Source organism: Uranotaenia lowii, chromosome 3 (assembly GCF_029784155.1).
Source record: "Uranotaenia lowii strain MFRU-FL chromosome 3, ASM2978415v1, whole genome shotgun sequence".
In the NCBI taxonomy this organism is placed as follows: domain Eukaryota; kingdom Metazoa; phylum Arthropoda; class Insecta; order Diptera; family Culicidae; genus Uranotaenia; species Uranotaenia lowii.
The window spans coordinates 148,291,156-148,310,281 of NC_073693.1; the positions used below are offsets into that span (position 1 = coordinate 148,291,156).

The 19,126-nt window shown below is 35.7% G+C and overlaps 1 protein-coding gene across 9 annotated transcripts in view; it reads right to left on the bottom strand.

The window, feature by feature from the left end:
• LOC129750787 (protein still life, isoform SIF type 1-like) overlaps positions 1-19,126 on the bottom strand; it is a 597,153-nt gene that overhangs the window by 386,181 nt on the left and 191,846 nt on the right. For 8 of the 9 annotated variants that reach the window (XM_055745852.1, XM_055745854.1, XM_055745849.1 and 5 more), the window contains 3 exons: positions 9,483-9,681; positions 9,150-9,422; positions 8,929-9,073 (listed from right to left, as the gene is read on the bottom strand). In XM_055745852.1, the coding sequence (XP_055601827.1) occupies positions 8,929-9,073; positions 9,150-9,422; positions 9,483-9,681 (617 nt within the window). The remainder of the gene's footprint in view (positions 1-8,928; positions 9,074-9,149; positions 9,423-9,482; positions 9,682-19,126) is intronic. The other variant, XM_055745850.1, reaches the window with a different exon arrangement.

Sequence of the window (19,126 nt, forward strand, 5' to 3'; positions counted from 1 at the left end):
GTTCTAGGCCGATCAGAAAACTCTCCAAAATTTTCAACGAGACATTTCTCTCATACACATCCACCAGCAAGAGCAAGCTTGCTGCTCTCTTTTGCGTTCTCCAACTCTGTGTCAAATTTCAATTCTATAGCGTTCCTCTCTTCAAGGAAGCACTCCATATTTCAACAACTGAAATTCTACATTCAAATTAATTCAATTTTAGCTATTCTTATATCAATTATTATGAACATTATAAACATTAATATTAACAGATCTTATTTAATTTTACATTATTTTAACTCTAACCGTCAATATTCTCTACATTCGCCTCCACTTCTACTGTATTGTGGAAAAACATCTACAATTTTCCAATAAACGAATTTCATTTACTTATATTTGGTTTAATTATACCTGCACTACATAAATTCTGACAATTACAATTTGACGTACGTCTGCTTAACTGGCAACGGAGTCATAAAAATTCAATTTCAACTTCGAACTGATTTTATTTTCTTTTTATTAAAAAAAACTTGTTTATACTAATTACTGTCAAATGTCAAAATTGATGAATTTAGACAAAATCGCCAAACTTTTTACATTGTTCTTTGAATTTTTTTTGCTCCTAACTTTTTACATTTTTTTTTTTTACTTCGTTCTATTTATTCTTTACATATTGCTCATAATTCCTTTTTTTGTACTTTCCTCATTATTCCGTTCGCTTTATTTGTTTTTCTTAATGCTTTCCTCCTTTTCACTCTTTTCTTTTTATCGCTCTCTACTATTTCTTTTTAATCGTCACTCTTTTTTTAACTTTTTACTTAAACTCTTCACATTTTACTCTGCCCTCTTCGTGCTCAACTATTTGCTTCTTATCTTGATTTTTGTATCTTACTTCTTTCTTTTATTCACAACCCTACACCTTACTCTTTTGTTTTTTTTTTATACTTTCTGCTATTTCGATTTTTTTTTACTCTTTTCTCTTCATACATTTGCTTTAAACGTTTCTCTTCTTACTTTCTTGCTTCATTGTTCTTACCACCTAACTCCTTACTTTACACACTATACTCTTTCAATCTTCAGCTTCCCATCATTCTTGTATCCTTCATTAATTTTTTTTTTGTACGTTTGCTCTTATTTTAATTTTTTTTAACTCTTTAATTTTTCTTGATGTTTGCTTTTTTTTATAATCTTCTTTTCATAAGTTGAATTGAAAAGATGCATCGGTAAGTTTTTTGTCTATAATTTTCTTCGGCCTTTTTTTTTTTAAAATCATCACAAATATTGTTACACCTCACTTTTAAATGTGATTTTTATATTCTTTACTTTTTCCTTTTTTTTTATTCATAGTTCTCATTTCGAATTTTCACGCTACTTTTCACTCTTAATTATTATTTTTACTTTATTTTCTTGTATTTCAACACTTTTTTTTCAACTTCCTTATTCTGTGCTCTCTACTCTTCTCCTTTACAACATAACGTTTGCCTTTTTTATATTTTTCGTTTCTTCACTTATAACACTTCACCCTTATTTTTTTTTCATTGTTACAATTTGCTTATAAAACTTCTCTCCACTCTGTACTTTTCGTACTTTAAACTTTTCTCTGTGCTCTTTAAATAATCATGTTTACTAAGTACTGCTGACTATTGACTTTTTTTTTATCTTTCATTTTTTTTTTACATCTTTACCTTTTTTTAACCTTTTAACGTTCTTTACTTTTTACTGTTGGCTGTTTTTCCTATTCCCTCTTTCTTCTTTGCTCTTTTTTCTTTATTTTGTACTCCCTGCTTTATTTTTTTCTTTACTCTTTATCCTTAGTTCTTCACTCTCTATCGAAAACATCATACTCCTTACTCTTTATTATCAACACTTCACTCTTGACTTTTTATTCTTTATTTTTCACTTTTTACTCCTTTCTCTCTATTCTATCCCTTTAATTCATTACCATTTACTCTATGTTCATTCAATCTTACTCTTTGTTCGTTATCCATCCATTCCATCGATCTGTTTTCACTCTGTACATTTAACTTATAACTCTTGGGTTGATCTTCGATTCCGTTTTGACGCCTATTTCCACTGATCATCCACTCAACACTTGACTCTACTGGGAATTTTTTAATTTAATTTTGACTCTTTATTTTCAACACTTGAACATGAACTGTTGAAGTCTTGACTTTTGATCACTGTTTTTTTTAATTATTTTTAATTTCACACTTTTCTTCACTCTGTTCTCGTTACTTTTTGCTTGTAAAGATCCTCTAGCACTAGATTTTATTTTACTTTTAATTTTTATCTCTTTATCTTTTTTTTTGTTTACACATAACATTTGTACATTACTTTTAATTTTTATTTGGTAAAGTGTCACTAATAAAACTTAATAAAATAATGTTAATTTTTTTTATTTTGCTTTTTTTATTTTGATTATTTTGCCCTTATGGCTTCTTTACTCTATTCTCTCCATTCTATTTTTTTTTAAATTTATATCTTTCACTACTCACTCTCTATTGATTATGCTATAATTTTAACTCATTATTCATAACTTTTCACTTTTCTACTGTTTACTTTATAACTTTCATCTTTTTCACTCTTTAATACTCTTTTAATTTTATTCTGCATCATTTAATCTATGATCACTCTTTGTTAATTAGGCTTCAATTTCCCCATTCATTTTTCACTCTGCACCTTTCACCTTTCACCATCTGTTCACCATTTATAACTTAACCTTCGACTCTGTTTTAATGATTAATTCCTGAATTCGATTTCCCGATACTTATCATTTGACTCTGAAACTTGGCCCATTTATGTGTTTTTTTAACTGATGACTTTTATTTTTTAAAACTTGATCATAAATTAGATTATCGTAGAGATATAGGATTTCCGTTTATTTTTCATGGCTCTGGATTGCGAATCCTTGAAACTTGAATTCCCGCTCTGGATTAAAGCTTTGACACCTGTTGATTATATTTTTTTTAATCAGGAATTTATATTTTTTTAATCTGGAATTTATACTTTTGAATCCGATGTCTTTTGTTTATACTTGATTTTTTCTAACCCATGGTTCTCATAACATTATTGTCACTCGATTTTAGGCATCTGGTTTTTGAATCCTCACTTATGAGTCTTGATTCTTCACTCTCCAATCTCTATTTTCATTCTTTGTTCTTTATTATTACCTTTTTATTTATTTTTTTTTACTTCTCACTTTGCCTCTCTATCTCTCTGCTTTTTGTTTTACTTCTTCAATTATTTTTATTATTTTACCCTTTTCGCTTTTCATTTCATTTTTATTTTTCTTCATGGCTCTTGGTTCTATCCTTTAATCACTCTACTCTATTTTTTAAACTTTTTATCTTTCATTCTCTTCTATTGAATACATTATACTCTTGACTATTTATTCTTCAATTTTCACGTTTTACAGTTTACTCATTACATTCTTCTCTTTATTCTCTACTCTTCCCTTTTTTCCATTTTTTTTTTATTTCACCTTCTTTGCTTTTCACTCTGTGCATATTACATTTTGCTTATAGAAGGTTTTATTAACGACACTTCAACATCCTTATGGCATTCGTGTCGAAAAGTTTCAACTTTATGTATAACTCTTTCCTTTTACCTATTTACTCTTTACACTTGATTTATTTTGGTTTTGAAATTTCATATTTAATTCTAATTTTTGCCTATAATATTTACTCTTCAATTTTTGCTATTGGCAATCTTCGTCATTTACTCTGTCCTATTTGCTTCATTTTGTTTTGTATACTGTCTTTGTCCATTGTTCATTCGTCTTTTTAGTCTTCAAAATTAAGCATACATTTTTCATTGTGTTTATTTATTTACTCTTGGATTGTTGACACTTAGTTCTCAACCTTGGACTCTGTTTTGATGTTTTATTTCTTATTTCCACTTCATAATCCTTAAAACTTGACTTTTACTTTTAACACATGAATATAAACCGTTGAATCTTGAATCTTGCAAATGGCTTTTCGTTTTTTTTTTATAATCGCTTAGCTTTGTATTCGTTCCTTTTTTTGCTTATCAAGTCCTTTCGACTCTGCACTTTTAGCCATTATCTTTACCTTACTTTCCACTTTCATTACATTACTTTGCACTTTTCATAATTTTGCTTTTCGTTTTTTTCTTTTTGTTTTTTTTTTTAATATGCCCCATGGCTAATGGTCCCCTTGAAACAAGAATTCCGAGTATCCGCTCGAAACTTATTATTCTAGCTTTGACTTTAGTCCGTAAATTGATATAAAGATTTACATCTTGACTTTCTACTTATTCTAAAGTCTTCCATTTTAGTTTTTTTTTATTAACATTTGATTTAAAATTCATGATTGTTGATCATCGACACTTGTTGATCATCGACACACTGCATTTGACTCTTCTGATTCATGATTCCTAACACATGAGTCTTAATTTTTCATTCTGCATTCTTCTCTCTTGACTCAGAATTTATGCTTCCTAATTCATAGTTCTTTACTATTGACTATTTATCGAAGAACAGAATTTGTTTGGATCATCATTTTAAACTAATATAGCCTGTTGGGACTATTATTCACCCAAAACCAGGACTTCATTTTCATTTTTGTTTAACTTAACCTGTTGGGACTGTTTTCAACCCAAAGGCAGGACTTATTCTTTTTTTTAACTAAACCTGTTAAGACTGCTATTCACCCAAGAGCTGGACTTCATTTTTTTTTTTCAATTTAACCTGTTGGGACTGTTATTTACCCTTAAAAAAAATTGTTTCAACGAACCCTATTGGTACATAACATTTTTTTTAAAACTTAACCTGTTGGGACTGTTTATCACCCAAAAACAGGACTTCACTTTCATTTTTTTTAACTCAACCTGTTGGGACTGTTATTAACCCAAAAGCAGGACTTAATTTTTTTTCTTCAACTTAACCTGTTGGGACTGTTATTCACCCAAAAACAGGACTTCATTTTATTTTTATTTTTGTTTTTTAATATAACCTGTTGGGACTGTTATTCACCCAAAAGCAGGACTTCACTTTTTTTTTAACTCAACCTGATGGGACTGTTATTCACCCAAAAACAGGACTTCATTTTATTTTTTTTTTTTAACATAACCTGTTGGGACTGTTATTCACCCAAAAGCAGGACTTCATTTTCATTTTATTTTTATTTAACATAACCTGTTGGGACTGTTATTCACCCAAAAGCAGGACTTAATTTTTTAACTTAACCTGTTGGGACTGTTATTCACCCAAAAACAGGACTTCATTTGTTTTTAAACTTAATCGGTTGGGACTGTTATTCACCCAAAAACAGAACTTCATTTTTGTTTATTTTAACGGATCCTGTTGGGACTGTTATTAACCCAAACGCAGGACTTAATTTTATTTTATTTTCCACTCTTGTTTAGAATTTCAAGTTTGACATCGAAATTCAAAAATGCAGCATTGAAACACATTCGGGGTTTTTTTTTAAACTTTATTATTTGTTTTATATCACCGATATACGATTCGGTTGGCTATAACTTTTTCTTCAACTTCGCTCATTTTCTCCAGAAAATCACATTGTTTAAGAACAAACAAACAAAACAAAACAAAATGGTAAAGAAAAATTAGATTATTTTATTCCGTGACATATTTTCACATTTTACATTTTCTTGATTTCAAACTATTACTCCTTCTAAATAAATAAACACAAAATGAATCAATCTACTTTCAACGACTTCTCAGATCAGATATTAAAAAAATTAAAATTCAATTCGCTCTTAACCAAAAAAAACTTATTCGAAATTTGTTATAGTTCCGTTCAAAGTACTTACTCACGTGAACACCAATCGAACCCACAGTCGGTTTACTAAATGGGTGTATCTCAGAGAAATGTATCAGCAACTTACAACCGCAAGTTTCATTTGATAAGACCTTCAACATTTTACTTACATACATTTGATTTTGACGGCCACTGAAGAACGTATTTTTTCCAAATTCATTTCTCGGAACTGACAACTTTCTCGAACAGCACACTTACCAAAGTCTCAGTTTCATTTCAAATTTTATTTTTATCATTCACAATAACACACCACCAGAAAAAGCAAAGCACAACTGGCCGTAAGCACTGATTGGGAGACGCAACCACGCCATTGTCGTGACCTATCGATATTTTTTTCAAACTAAAACAAAAACACAACTGTACTCGTTTACAACTCTTTACAATCTGACGCCTAACCGCGTGGCCTCGTTCTAGGCCGATCAGAAAACTCTCCAAAATTTTCAACGAGACATTTCTCTCATACACATCCACCAGCAAGAGCAAGCTTGCTGCTCTCTTTTGCGTTCTCCAACTCTGTGTCAAATTTCAATTCTATAGCGTTCCTCTCTTCAAGGAAGCACTCCATATTTCAACAACTGAAATTCTACATTCAAATTAATTCAATTTTAGCTATTCTTATATCAATTATTATGAACATTATAAACATTAATATTAACAGATCTTATTTAATTTTACATTATTTTAACTCTAACCGTCAATATTCTCTACAAAACCGTCAAAGCAAAATTGCTAGAATGAACCAGGAGAACGAAGTAGAAGCAACAGGCTTAAAACCGGCAATTTAAACGTATTTCCTAGCAATTTTTCTTTGAAAAACTGGCGGTTTTTAGCTTGAACTTTACGAATATCTACGGACACTTGCTTTTTCACCATCTTATCGAATTACGTCGTGCCCTTTAAAGGATAAACAAACGATAAAACGCTTAGTTTCGACGGAGTTGGCGAGCAATTGATTCCTTTTTGGCTTATCAGAAGACGGAACAGTTTTCTAAGCAGAAAATTTGCGGACTGTTAAGATTAATGATAGTGCGTGCATTATTTTGTCCATGCGAAAACTGTCTTTGGTTTTAACTATGCTTTATTGTGAAGAACGTAATATAATTTTTTTTGACAAATTTGTTTTTTTTTTGACAATTTTTTTCTTTATCAGTTGTAAGTGTACATACTTTTAGTATATTTACAGTTTAGTAGTAGGTATACTACATTTCATCAGAATATTTCGAATTGATAATCCTTATATGAAAAAAAAGATACAGTGATTTGAAAATTTCAACAGCAAGTGCGTACTAAAGGGTGCCCGCCCACGATGAAATTGCCACACTATAAAATTGATCTAAGTTTTTAACCGTTGGGTAGAATTTAATGAAAATTTGGGTGAATTTAGTTCATAATGCATTGTTTACATCTTGCAAGTTTTAAAGTTCTGTGATCGAACTCGCGGAAATGGAATCGAAAGAACAGCTCATACATGATAAAATCATGCGCGTTCATCAAGCGAACGAGGGTCTCTCGCATCGTTCCATTGGTAAAACGTTGGGAATCGCGAATTCCACGGTGTCGCAAGTGATTAAGCGGTTCAAGGAACGATTGACCACCGATCGAAAGCCCAGAAGTGAAGGAAAAAGTATTCCGTACAACACCAAAAATCACAACCGCGTAGTTGGGGCCTTCAACCGAAACCCGAATGCCTTCGTTCGGGATGTGGCTAAGGAGCTGCACCGGAGCCAAAATTTTGTCCAGAAGGCCAAAACTAAGGCTGAGATACGAACGTTCAAGGACAAAAGGCCCCTAATCGCGACGAGAAGCAGAACAAGTCCACCAAAACCCGTGCCAGGAAGTTGTACCTCAACATGCTGACGAAAGTTGGATGCTGCATCATGGACGACGAAACATATGTGAAGGCCGACTTCAAACAGATCCCCGGCATGTGTCGGAGCATATCCGCACTCAAAAGATGTTAAAATTTAAGAATAAATTCCTGGTTTGGCAAGCCATCTGCACGTGCGGGAAGTGGAGTGCACCTTTTGTGACCCAGGACACGTTGAACGAACAGGTGTACATGAAAGAGTGCCTTCAGAAGCGGCTACTTCCTCTCCTGAAGGCCCACAACGACCAACAATCTTCTGGCTGGATTTGGCCTTATGCCACTACTCCAAGGACGTGCTGAAGTGGTATACGGACATTAAGGTCAACTTCGTGCCGAAAATGTTCAACACTCCGAAGCTCCGCCCCATCAAGAAGTACTGGGCGATAAAGAAGCAGCACCTTCTTAAAAGACCTAAGGTAGTGAAGACAGTCGAGGAACTGAAGAAAGTATGGGTTTACATGCAAAAAACGGTTGAATCACAGGTTGTGCAGAATCTTATAACCAGAGTTAAGACCAAGGTGCCGGCATTTGCGAAGATAAAGACAGTAAATAAAATACGAGTACAATGGTAAATTGAGTTTAATAGTTATTTTTCAATCTCTGAGAATTTTATGGCAATCGAATGAAAACTCGAATTTTGTGAATCAATTTTGTGTGGCAATTTCACCGTGAACATTCTCTATGTTTTGTCGCGTACTGTAACTGATATGATTCAATTTATATGAAATGTGAACTTTGTACATATTTTTCGAATTGTTGTCGTTGTTTCCCGACCCCACCTTTAGACGGGGTTCGTAATTCATCTCATCTACTAAAGACATTCTTTCCCTCAAAAAATCAATCCAATATCGATAACTCTTAAACCTAACTTCTATTCAGTTTTTTATTAGATAAAAAAAAACATAGTTTAAGGATTTTTTAGGCTACATTATTGATAAATTTGAAAAATTAGGTTCATTTGCAGTTTTTTCATGTTTAAAGCTTCTCTTAGCTGGAGCTTTTGAGAACCGCGCATTTTCTCGAAATTATTATTTGCCACTTATTCCCCTCGGATTCTGAGGGCCCTAATTAATTTAAAAGGTTTCTATCGCGATAAAAAAGTCTTTTCTACCCATATTTTTCATATAATCGATGTTTTAGCAGTTTTTTGAATTGGCAATTTCAAACAGTTGTTGGTATACATGTTATGATTTTTAATCACATCAACATAAATAGATAGGTATATTATCATGGGTTTCCAATTGTAAACATTCATGTAAATCTTACTAGGTGTCCACTTACCTCAGATGATGTCAGATAGCACAAGCGCGAATCGGTGCTGTCAATGGAGGCCTGCTGCACAATACCATAGCGTGGCTCCCGATCGCTCATGTAATCGGACCGCAGACTGTCCTGCCGATCGAACACACCCCTAGACGAGACAGAACTTGACATCAGATTTGATAATACGGTTGACCTTCCCGGGGAACAAATGATCGCTCGCCCGCCCACCTCCAGCTTACCTCTGTTCGAAAGAATCCGCCCGGTTGCTCTTGTAACCCGAATCGTTAAGGCTGGAATCCTGACGCAGCGAAGGTAAGGAATCCCAAGGGGACCGTTTGTGACCTCCCTGGCCACCACCTGGGCCCCCGGCATTGCTCTGCGATGAAACTAAACCGGGACCGGAACCGGAACCGAAGTTGGAGCTGCCCGATCGCCAGCCGTCCGAGTGGCGGAACCACTGAGCTCGGGCCGATTCCCCGATGCAGGAAGCACACCGCGTTGCGGTAGAGTAGCTGATATTAAGGACAACGGTTAAAATTATCAGTTTAAGAGAAGCCCAACTACAAACATACTTCGAATTATGATCGCTGAGATAGCCTCGATCCCGGTCGCGATCCCGCTCACGTTCCCGTATCAGCTCGTTTCGGTCCGAGTAGTAGCCATCGCGATCCCGGTCACGTTCCCGTTCCCGCTCCCGAACCTGAGGTGGTCGTTCCGGACCAAGACGGTGGGGTAACGGGAGAGTTGACGATTTGGCACTGGCGGATGATCCTGCGGAAGGAAAGTGTTTCATATTTTGATTTAATGCGCATGTTTTGTTTTTATTTTTAGTCTCATCAGCTCGCCCAAAAGTGAAATAGGTAGGTAATTTGTTTGCTTTTTGGAATTTATCATCTTTTCACCAAAGACTGAAAATTTAGCTGAAACGATCAAGTTTCGAGGCTCAAATATAGCTTTTCTTACAGAAAGATATAATTATCGATCGATATGGGAGATCATGAATTATGGCTCTTAGATATACAGTGAATTCCCAATTTTGTCACGCACCAATTATGTCTGCCCCCGATTTTGTCACTATTTTTTATTTTATGTAAAAATTCTCAGATTCAAACCTTCTCCTTTTGGGATGATTATTTAAATATTGGTATCGCGTCAGTTGACAACATTGTTATACAACATGTTAACATCGATAGCGACATATGAATGACAAAAAAAGATGTCCGATTGCATACAAGTGTATTTATTCATATTTGAACAATAATAAAGTTGGTATATACAATCAAAATAATAAATATAACGACAAAACAAATCATCGATATGATCAAAAAGCTAGTTTTTGGAACCTTGGAGCCAAAATGTTATAATTGCGCATAGCTTATTTCGAGAAATCACACTTCCAAGTGACTGTATCATTCCAATTTCCATATATTTTTCAAAAACATGATTTTTTATACGAACGCAAAAGTAGGTATGTAAATGTTATAAAATGAAGTATTCCAGCAGGTGGAGGTAGGATGAAAAATATTGTTTTAATACAAGATCGAGTCTACGGTTTCCACGTTCATGATACTAATGAACGAGAAGTTATTTCCTTATTTGGGATGTTTAAGGGTATTTAAGTTTCCTTTTTCCGTCTGTTCTCGCTCCCTTAATCGATGCAAGCTTAGGTCATCTTACTCATTTTTAGGTTAAAGACAGCAGTAAATAAAACTCTAAAAATCTAACAAAAATAACCAAAAAAAGTTTAAAAAATGAAAAATCGGTTAACATTATACACTTTAAATCGATCATTTTTTCTTTTATATCCCTTTGGCTCTAAGGGACTCAATTGAGCTTTCTTCTTAGCATTTTCCCTAAAACGCCACAAGAAGATGAAGTTATTCATCGAGAAACCTAAAGCATCAGCCTAATCAACTATGTTGTCTATTATCCGTACAGCTTCATTTGAAATAAGCAGAAGGAATGCACCCTCAGTTGTCAGTTTTGATTTTTTTTATTGGAAGTTGTTTAGCGCAATACATTTTCTACACCCATAGAAGAGGTTGCAAAAATCCAATGCCTATTTAGCACATCTCTGTGCCGATAATGCGCTGAAATGTGCACTGTGCCGAAGATGATATGTTTGAAAAACCGTAACTGGCATAAGGGCTCGGCTCCCAACTAAAATGATGACCACTACATTCAAGCAAAACAAGAAAAACATTTTATGGGATTTCGTTCCTATTGGATAATTCATCCCAGAAACAAGAAAATAAAAATAGAAACCACAGCGCCCGTAGGGAGAATCGAACTCAAATCATTAACCAAATGGTCTTGCCAGACCGACATCTCAACCAGTGTACTATTTGAGCTTCATGCAGGAAGAGAGATATTTGTCATACACCCAAAATTCAGCCTCTGTGCCAATGGCGTGTAGTCAATTTCATAGCATCATTGGTACAAGAAGATAACGCGACCGGCACTGATTCGATTTGCGCCCACCGGCATTAACCTCCCAGTGCAACCGAATTGCGTATGTCTGAATGAAACCAAATAAAAACGTTTTCGCGTCCCTCCCCATCGCATCACAAGCCGAAGAAGGATGGAAATAAATACCGGCCAACACCAGGCAGCCAGCGAACCGAGCACTGTGCGTGTGAATGTAGCAAAAGCAACAACAAAAACATCCTTCTAATTCAATCTACCGGCAAACACGGCTAAGCTGTGCGTGTGTATGTAGCAAAAGCAACAACAAAAACATTCCTTTAATTTACCGGCAAACAACATCGGCCAAGCTGCCTGGCTTTAGCAGCTGTGTATATGTAGCGTGTGTATGTAATAGCAGGCAGTAAGCAAACACAGTTCTCATTCAATGGGTTTCCCGTTTCCTTCACTCCCGTTCCCTTTCCCGTTTCCATCTTAAGACAAAGGAATGCATTGAAAGGAGGCCAAACGCCGGGAAGCCGCCGTTGTACGTTTTTTTGTGATTGATCGGTAACAGAAAGCCTATGACAAATGTCCCTCGTCCTGCATGAAGCTCGAATAGTACACTGGTTAGAATGTCGGACTGGCAAGACGATATAATTGGTGATTTGAGTACGATTCTCACTACGGCGCTGTGGTTTTAATTTTTATTTTCTTGTTTCTGGGATGAATTATCCAATAGGAAGGAAATCCCATAAAATGTTTGTCTTGTTTCGCTTGAATGTAGTGGTCATCATTTTGGTTCGGAGCCGAGTCCTTATGCCAGTTACGGTTTTTCAAACATACCGTCTTCGGCACAGTACACATTTCAGCGCATTATCGGCACAGAGATTTGCTAAATAGGCATTGGATTTTTGCAACCTCTTCTATGGGTGTAGGCATTCTGCCACCGATCAATCACAAAAGAAACGCACGACAGTGGCTTCCCGGCGTTTGGCCTCCTTTCAAGGTATTCATTTGTCTTGCGATGGAAACGGGAAAGGGAACTGGAGTGGAGGAAACGGGAAACCCATTGAATGAGAACTGTGCTTTGCTTACTGCCTGCTATTACATACACACGCTACATATACACAGCTGCTAAAGCCGGCCAGCTTGGCCGGTGCTTGTTTGCCGGTGAATTGAAGGAATATATTCTTGTTGCTTTTGCTACATACACACGCACAGCTTAGCCGTGGTTGTTTGCCGGCGAATTGAATTGAAGGAATGTTTTTTTTTGTTGTTGCTTTTACTGCATACACACGCACAGCTCGGCCGTGGTTGTTTGCCGGTGGATTGAAGGGATTGAATTAGAAGGATGTTTTTGTTGTTGCTTTTGCTACATTCACACGCACAGCGCTCGGTTCGCTGGCTGCCTGGTGTTGGCCGGTATTTATTTCCATTCTTCTTCGTCTTGTGATGCGATAGGGAGGGACGTGAAAGCGTTTTTATTTTGTTTCTTTCAGACATACGCAATTCGGTTAACTTGGGAGATTAATGCCGGTGGGAGCAAATCGAATCAGCACCAATCGCGTTATCTTCTTGTACCAATGATGCTATGTAATTGACTACACGCCATTGGCACAGAGGCTGAATTTTGGGTGTACCTTTTTTTAATACCTTGTTTTTTGTAAGGTCATTAGGATTTTAATCACTGGGGATAATTTATTCTTTTTGATAATACCGGTCCAAACAGAGTGTTTTAAGAAACATTGCAACTAAATTTTATGATATGTATGTATGTATGGTTCCCCCATCGGTAGCAAGGTCCAGCCTATGTCTGTGTGGCTTGGCCTTCGAATTACTTCTCAGCAGAGGTGCAAAGAGATCCCATCATGAAACATGCAGTGCCGATTCTAACAGCCCGACGTCAGCTCCGAAAAAATCATCTTGCAAAGTTGCAGACTGATTCTATTTCCCTTACGTGCAGAGCGTCGAACGTGTCTGCAAGTAAAAGTCGCGATGACTGCACGTTACGAAAATTTCAAACTTGCAAGCCCGAAGATAAAATCCCTTGAGCCGAACAGAAAGAATCATTTCCGAAGATAGCTACAGTCTGCAAGTTGCTTGCATGCAGCGCGATGATGCGATGTACGTTTGCAAATTTGCAAGTTGCAACTTACAAGTTACAGGACGGTGGACTCGTTCTTGTGCGGTTGGATTCGTTCCACTAACCTAGGACCGACCGAACCGAGTTCATGGAGAAAGAAAGTGATAGGCCGAAGAGCCACAGCCACCGACCATCAATTCAGTTGCCGTTCAGCCATCGAAGCGTGCGTGTGTAGCGTATGTACATGGCTGTCTGCAAAACACTCGGCGCGCCGCCGTACTACAGAAGTAAGGACATGTTGGAGTTGTTGTTGTTGTTGGTGCCTTCGTGCTCGTTTCGTTTCCTTCTAAGACGGATTCGAAAGGAAGTGGTGCCCAAATTTTATTTGAGTTTTCAATGATCATTCTAGGGTGTTTAAGATAAATCATCAAAGCAAATAAAAACTAGTTTGTTTTGATTATAACTTTGTCATCTTACAAGTTATTTATGAATACAAAAGTGTTAATAAAAGCTTATCTTAAAAATGTTGGAAAATCATCTTTATTGTTTTATAACACAGCTGCGGCCCGAAAAATTCAATCCATTCTCCATGGATAGGATCACTTGATAAAATAGAATCACATATTAAAGATTCAGTATTGAGAGCAGGGTTGCCAACATTCACAAATTCAAGGAGCTTGAAAAGAAAAATCAAAGAAAATCAGGTTAACATAAAATGATCGAGCTGAGTGCCTTTTTTGGTCACCGTTGTAAAATGAAATGGAGTTGATACACATTACCGTTCATAGTTCTATTAAATAAGCTAAGTGCTCACTGTCACTTCAACCTTTAAACGCGATGTTATTTGATTTCATGCCATTAATTCATATTTCGTATCAAAGCGTTTTTTTAATGTGATTCAGCGTTTTTCAAATATGTGATTCAGCAGTTGTTTGAAAATCTACTTTTTTGGACTTGTTTTATTTAAATTTTGATATTTGAGATACTTATCAAAGCCTTTTGCAAAAATTCTTCATAGTAGTTCTCGCGAAGTTAAACTTAAAAGTGGCAGATTTCAAAAGTTCGTTACGAAAGATACGCAAACAGTTTAAAAAACTTGAATAAAAAATTCCGATTTGTATGAAAATGTTCATTCATGTTAATCCTTTAGTCAATTTATTTTGATAAAAAGTACATAAGTTGCTGACTTTGAAACATAAATCAATAATTTATTCAGTTTCCATACTTCTTATTTTGAAGATTATGCAATTGACTGATTGATGGGCGAAAGCGTGATATGTTTAACCGTGAAACGTCCAGCTTTTTATAAGCAGTTTCGTAATATCTGAGATAAATAGCAACCGTTGAGTAAGATTTTTAAAATTTAAGTTTCTACGAAGACTGCAAGTAATTTTGGCTTTGAAGTAAAAGAAATTTTTTCTTCCTTCTGTTGAGACGAAATTCTGATGAAATTTTATACCAAAATGAATTATAGATATTTTTCAAAGTATAACTTAAAACGCTTTACAGTCTTCAGCAAAGAAGTAAAAAATAATATATAGACAGTTATTGATTTATCATAGCACTGATTTTTAAAAGCCTTATCAGTAATACTGGATGCGATAGACAAAATCTGACCAAAAATTCGAGTTCAGGACGCGAAATTAATTAAAACCAAGTTATAAAACTTTGACAGAAGATTCGAATCAAACAGTGTGTGAAGTTTTTGAGTTCAAGGTTGGAATGACGACGAGCAAGCACTGAATTTCTATTGAGTTTTGTACCGATCTGTAAAAACTTTCTGTAAAAACTGTAGATAACTTGGTAAAGATGACGTGATTCTTATACATGTCTAAGCAAATGAAACTGAATTCTAAAATTGAAATTCACACAATTTAATCTGTGATCCTACTAATCAAGTGATCCTGCCTTTGGAGAATCGATTGAATTTTTCGGAACGAAACTTTAAAGAATTTTAAGGCAGCTCTGTTATAAAACAATATAGATGATTTTCCAACAGTGTTTGGATCAGTTTTAATTAACAACTTTGTGTTTATAAATAACTTGTAAAATGACAAAGTTATAATCAAAACAAATTTGCTTGTATTTGCTTTGATGATTTATATCAATCACCCTGGTATGATAATTGAAAATTCAAATAAAATTTGGGCACCACTTCCTTTCGAATCCGTCTTAGAAGAAAACGAAACGAACACGAAGGCACCAACAACAACAACTTCAACATATCCTTGCTCTTGTCGTACGGCATGCCGCTTCGCTGGCTGAACGGCAACTGAATGGATAGTCGACGGCACCTCGGCCTATCATTTTCTTACACCATGCCATGGATTCGGTTCGGTTTTAGGTTGGGTTGGGATGGATCAAATCGAACCGCACAAGAACGGGTCTACGGTTCTGCCTGTAACTTGCAAGTTTGCAAACGTACATCGCATCATCGCGCTGCATGCAAGCAACTTGCAGACTGTAGCTATCTTCGGAAATGATTCTTTCTGTTCGGCTCAAGGGATTTTATCTTCGGGCTTGCAAGTTTGCAACTGTTCCTAACTTCGGAGAATCGTTTGTAATTTTCGGAACGTGCAGTCAAAGGATTTTACCGCGCGGTTGGCTTTTACTTGCAGACACGTTCGACGTTCTGCACATAAGGGAGAAAGAATCAGTCTGCAACTTTGCAAGACGATTCTTTCGTGGCTGACGTCGGTCTGTTAGAATCGGCTAAAAGTCGTGCGCTGCATGCTACATGTAGGGATCTCTTTGCACCTCTGCTTCTCAGACTTCCACGACCGATGGTTCGTCGAAGGAAGGCATCCAACCCTCAGAAACCTACAATGGTTGGCAACCCACTCCGCTTGCAATAGTTTCTTCGGATTATTTATTGCATTAACTTCGAATCTTAAATATATGAAAAAGTTTGGTGATAGTAAGGAAAATTACAAAACAAAGTGGTAATATATAAAATAATGAAGTATAAAATACGGTGATAAATGAATAGGTGTAATATATAATTTATTTACAATATGAAAACAATATTTTTGAATAATTTATAAAAGGATACATATTTGAAATGGTAAAATTTTGTTAGGATTTACATAAGCATAATACTAGTCTGCATGTATGAACAAACATGCATGTACACAAAAAATTAAATTATACAACGAAGGTTATTCATTAAAAAAAGTGGAAAATTATGTAAAGTGTTGATCGAATCTTCATTAAATTTGGCGATTTAAAAGAACAATTAACAAATAAACACAGAAGAATTTATTGAAATAAAAAAAATATAGAATTAATTGATAACTTTCTAAAATTCAATAAACAAAAATAAATCTATTTCAAACAATTTATATTTTTACGGCCTTCTCGCATACAAATTTCAAGTTTATGATGCTTTAATAAGTATTAATTGGCTTGATTATGTTGGATTTTTTTAATTCAACTGTTTCAGATTAACGATGTTGTTTTGTCCAGTAAAATAGATTTGTTCAGATTGTAGAGGAATCTAAAAGTGGAAACGCTGAATAAACATGTCTTTTCCAAGCTTCTGCTATCCGCCACCGTTGTATTAACGGCAGGAACGTCGTTTTCAAACCAACATTGAAAAATCATAGATAACAAATGAAAAAGTTCAAGGAAAGTTATGATTTGGATTTTAATCAGTTACAAAAAATGTATACTTATCTTATTTCATCCAAATACAAACCGACGATGTTGAACCAATGTCTTCGTCGTTACCTCATGGCCCAGTTGCATAGTGAACAGCTTCACTAGCGCCCGTTTATGAATTCTTATAAGCGGAACTATTCGGAAGTTCTTTCAACCGGTTTACGCCTCGAGATAAAAACATCGCATCGGTTGCTGCCTTCTCAACTCTTTTTTCCCCTTCATTCACAAACACCAACTTATTCCCCAGCTCCCTGGCACCACAATTCAACAACAACACACATGTACATTCAAACATCGTGGAAAAATCCTTTCTGTGAAAACACAACTTACGCGACCACTATTGAATTCATCGAAACTTTTCAACCGGGCTTCTCCACTCCTCAACCCCAACCCCTGGCTGAAATAACCATCGCCGCCAATGCGACCACAACTCTCAGTAATCCCAGGGCTCTGCCCCGGGCCCCGTCCACCTCAGACCAACCAAAAACGTAAGCCAATCAAGCCGCCTGAATTGAAATCTTAAAATGCCCGATCTTTGTATGCAAAAACTCGCCAATTTCACAATAAACAGCAAGCACTATTCACTACCATTCGAAAAAAAAACAGTAATCAGTCACAAAATCAGCCAAATCAACCACGAAGATTTGAAAAATTTCGCGAGCCGAAATTTGATCAGGCAAATCTCAGCAACGTTACCAGAAAAACTGATTGCAACTAAATTTTATGATATTTCGATGAAAAAGAGACTTTAATTATCAACCTCAAGCACACAAAATACACCCCCATTGTTTTAAGTGACGCAGTAATGATGTTTTCTGATTAATTTGAACAGAATTATTTAAAAAAGAGTGCTTTTTAAAAATTACCCGATTTTTCCATTTTCCCAATTTGTCACCCTAGAATGCATCACGCGGGTGACAAAATCGGGGATTCACTGTACCTTTATACATAAGTACCTATCGGATCAGCTCGACGAGTTCTGACGAAGTTTGTGTATTTGTGTGTATTTGTGTGAATTTTTGTACCATTTGTTCTCGACGTTTTTGTGATACTGGACTGGACAATTAAAATAATTTGTATCTTAAAAAATTGAATTTTTTTCCTCTTCAGTTTATAAAAGAAAGAAAAAATAACAAAATAGTTAAAAAAAAAAACAAAGTAAATATCATACTATGAATACTCCAAAAACCGTGTCCATTTTGGCTTGCTAGAAATATCCAGTAATCACAGATGATCAACATTATGACGTCGTATCTTTCATAACGTCATAGGCACGATAGGCGATAACCCGTTAGTAAACGAAGAGGAGCCTCCGACAATATGATAACCATTAATAGAATAATAACCAAACCAACAAAGTTGGAATGGATTACTATTTTTAGTGGGTTGTGCAAACGTAAGAACTTTTAACTACACAAATAACACACGACGTATTACAGGACACGACACTTAACGTTCTTACTAACGGAAAAAAAGATCTAAAATTACCTTTTTGTCGACCGGTTTCGGGCTCGATGTTGCCCATCTTCAGGACGATGTCCGACTCGGACATCGTCATGTAGATGGGCAGCATCGAGCCCGAAACCGATCGACAAAAAGGTAATTTTAGTTCCTTTTTTTCGTTTAGCGGGCCATAGACTACACAAATGGCCTTTACAAATTCGATGATTCCACGACGATTGTTTGATCTATGCTCGCCCACACACTAAACAAACATTTTTCATGCGAACACAAACGATTGCTGGCGAAAACAGCAACAGCAACAATAAAAACCATCTCCACCCCGGCTGGGAGGATGGTTTGTACAAAATATTTCGATCCCGACCGATTTTACTCAATTCGTTTGGGCGCTCATTCAAGCAGTGCCATACACTATACAAATCGTGTTTACAGCGACAAAATTTCTTCAAATTTCATCGCATTTGTACAAATGTTGTGTAGTCTGTGGCCCGCTTAAGTAAGAACATTAAGTGTCGTGTCCTGTAATACGTCGTGTGTTATTTGTGTTGGAATGGATTAATTTGATTTAGTATTCCAGTTCAACTTTTAGACGAACCGGATCCAAAA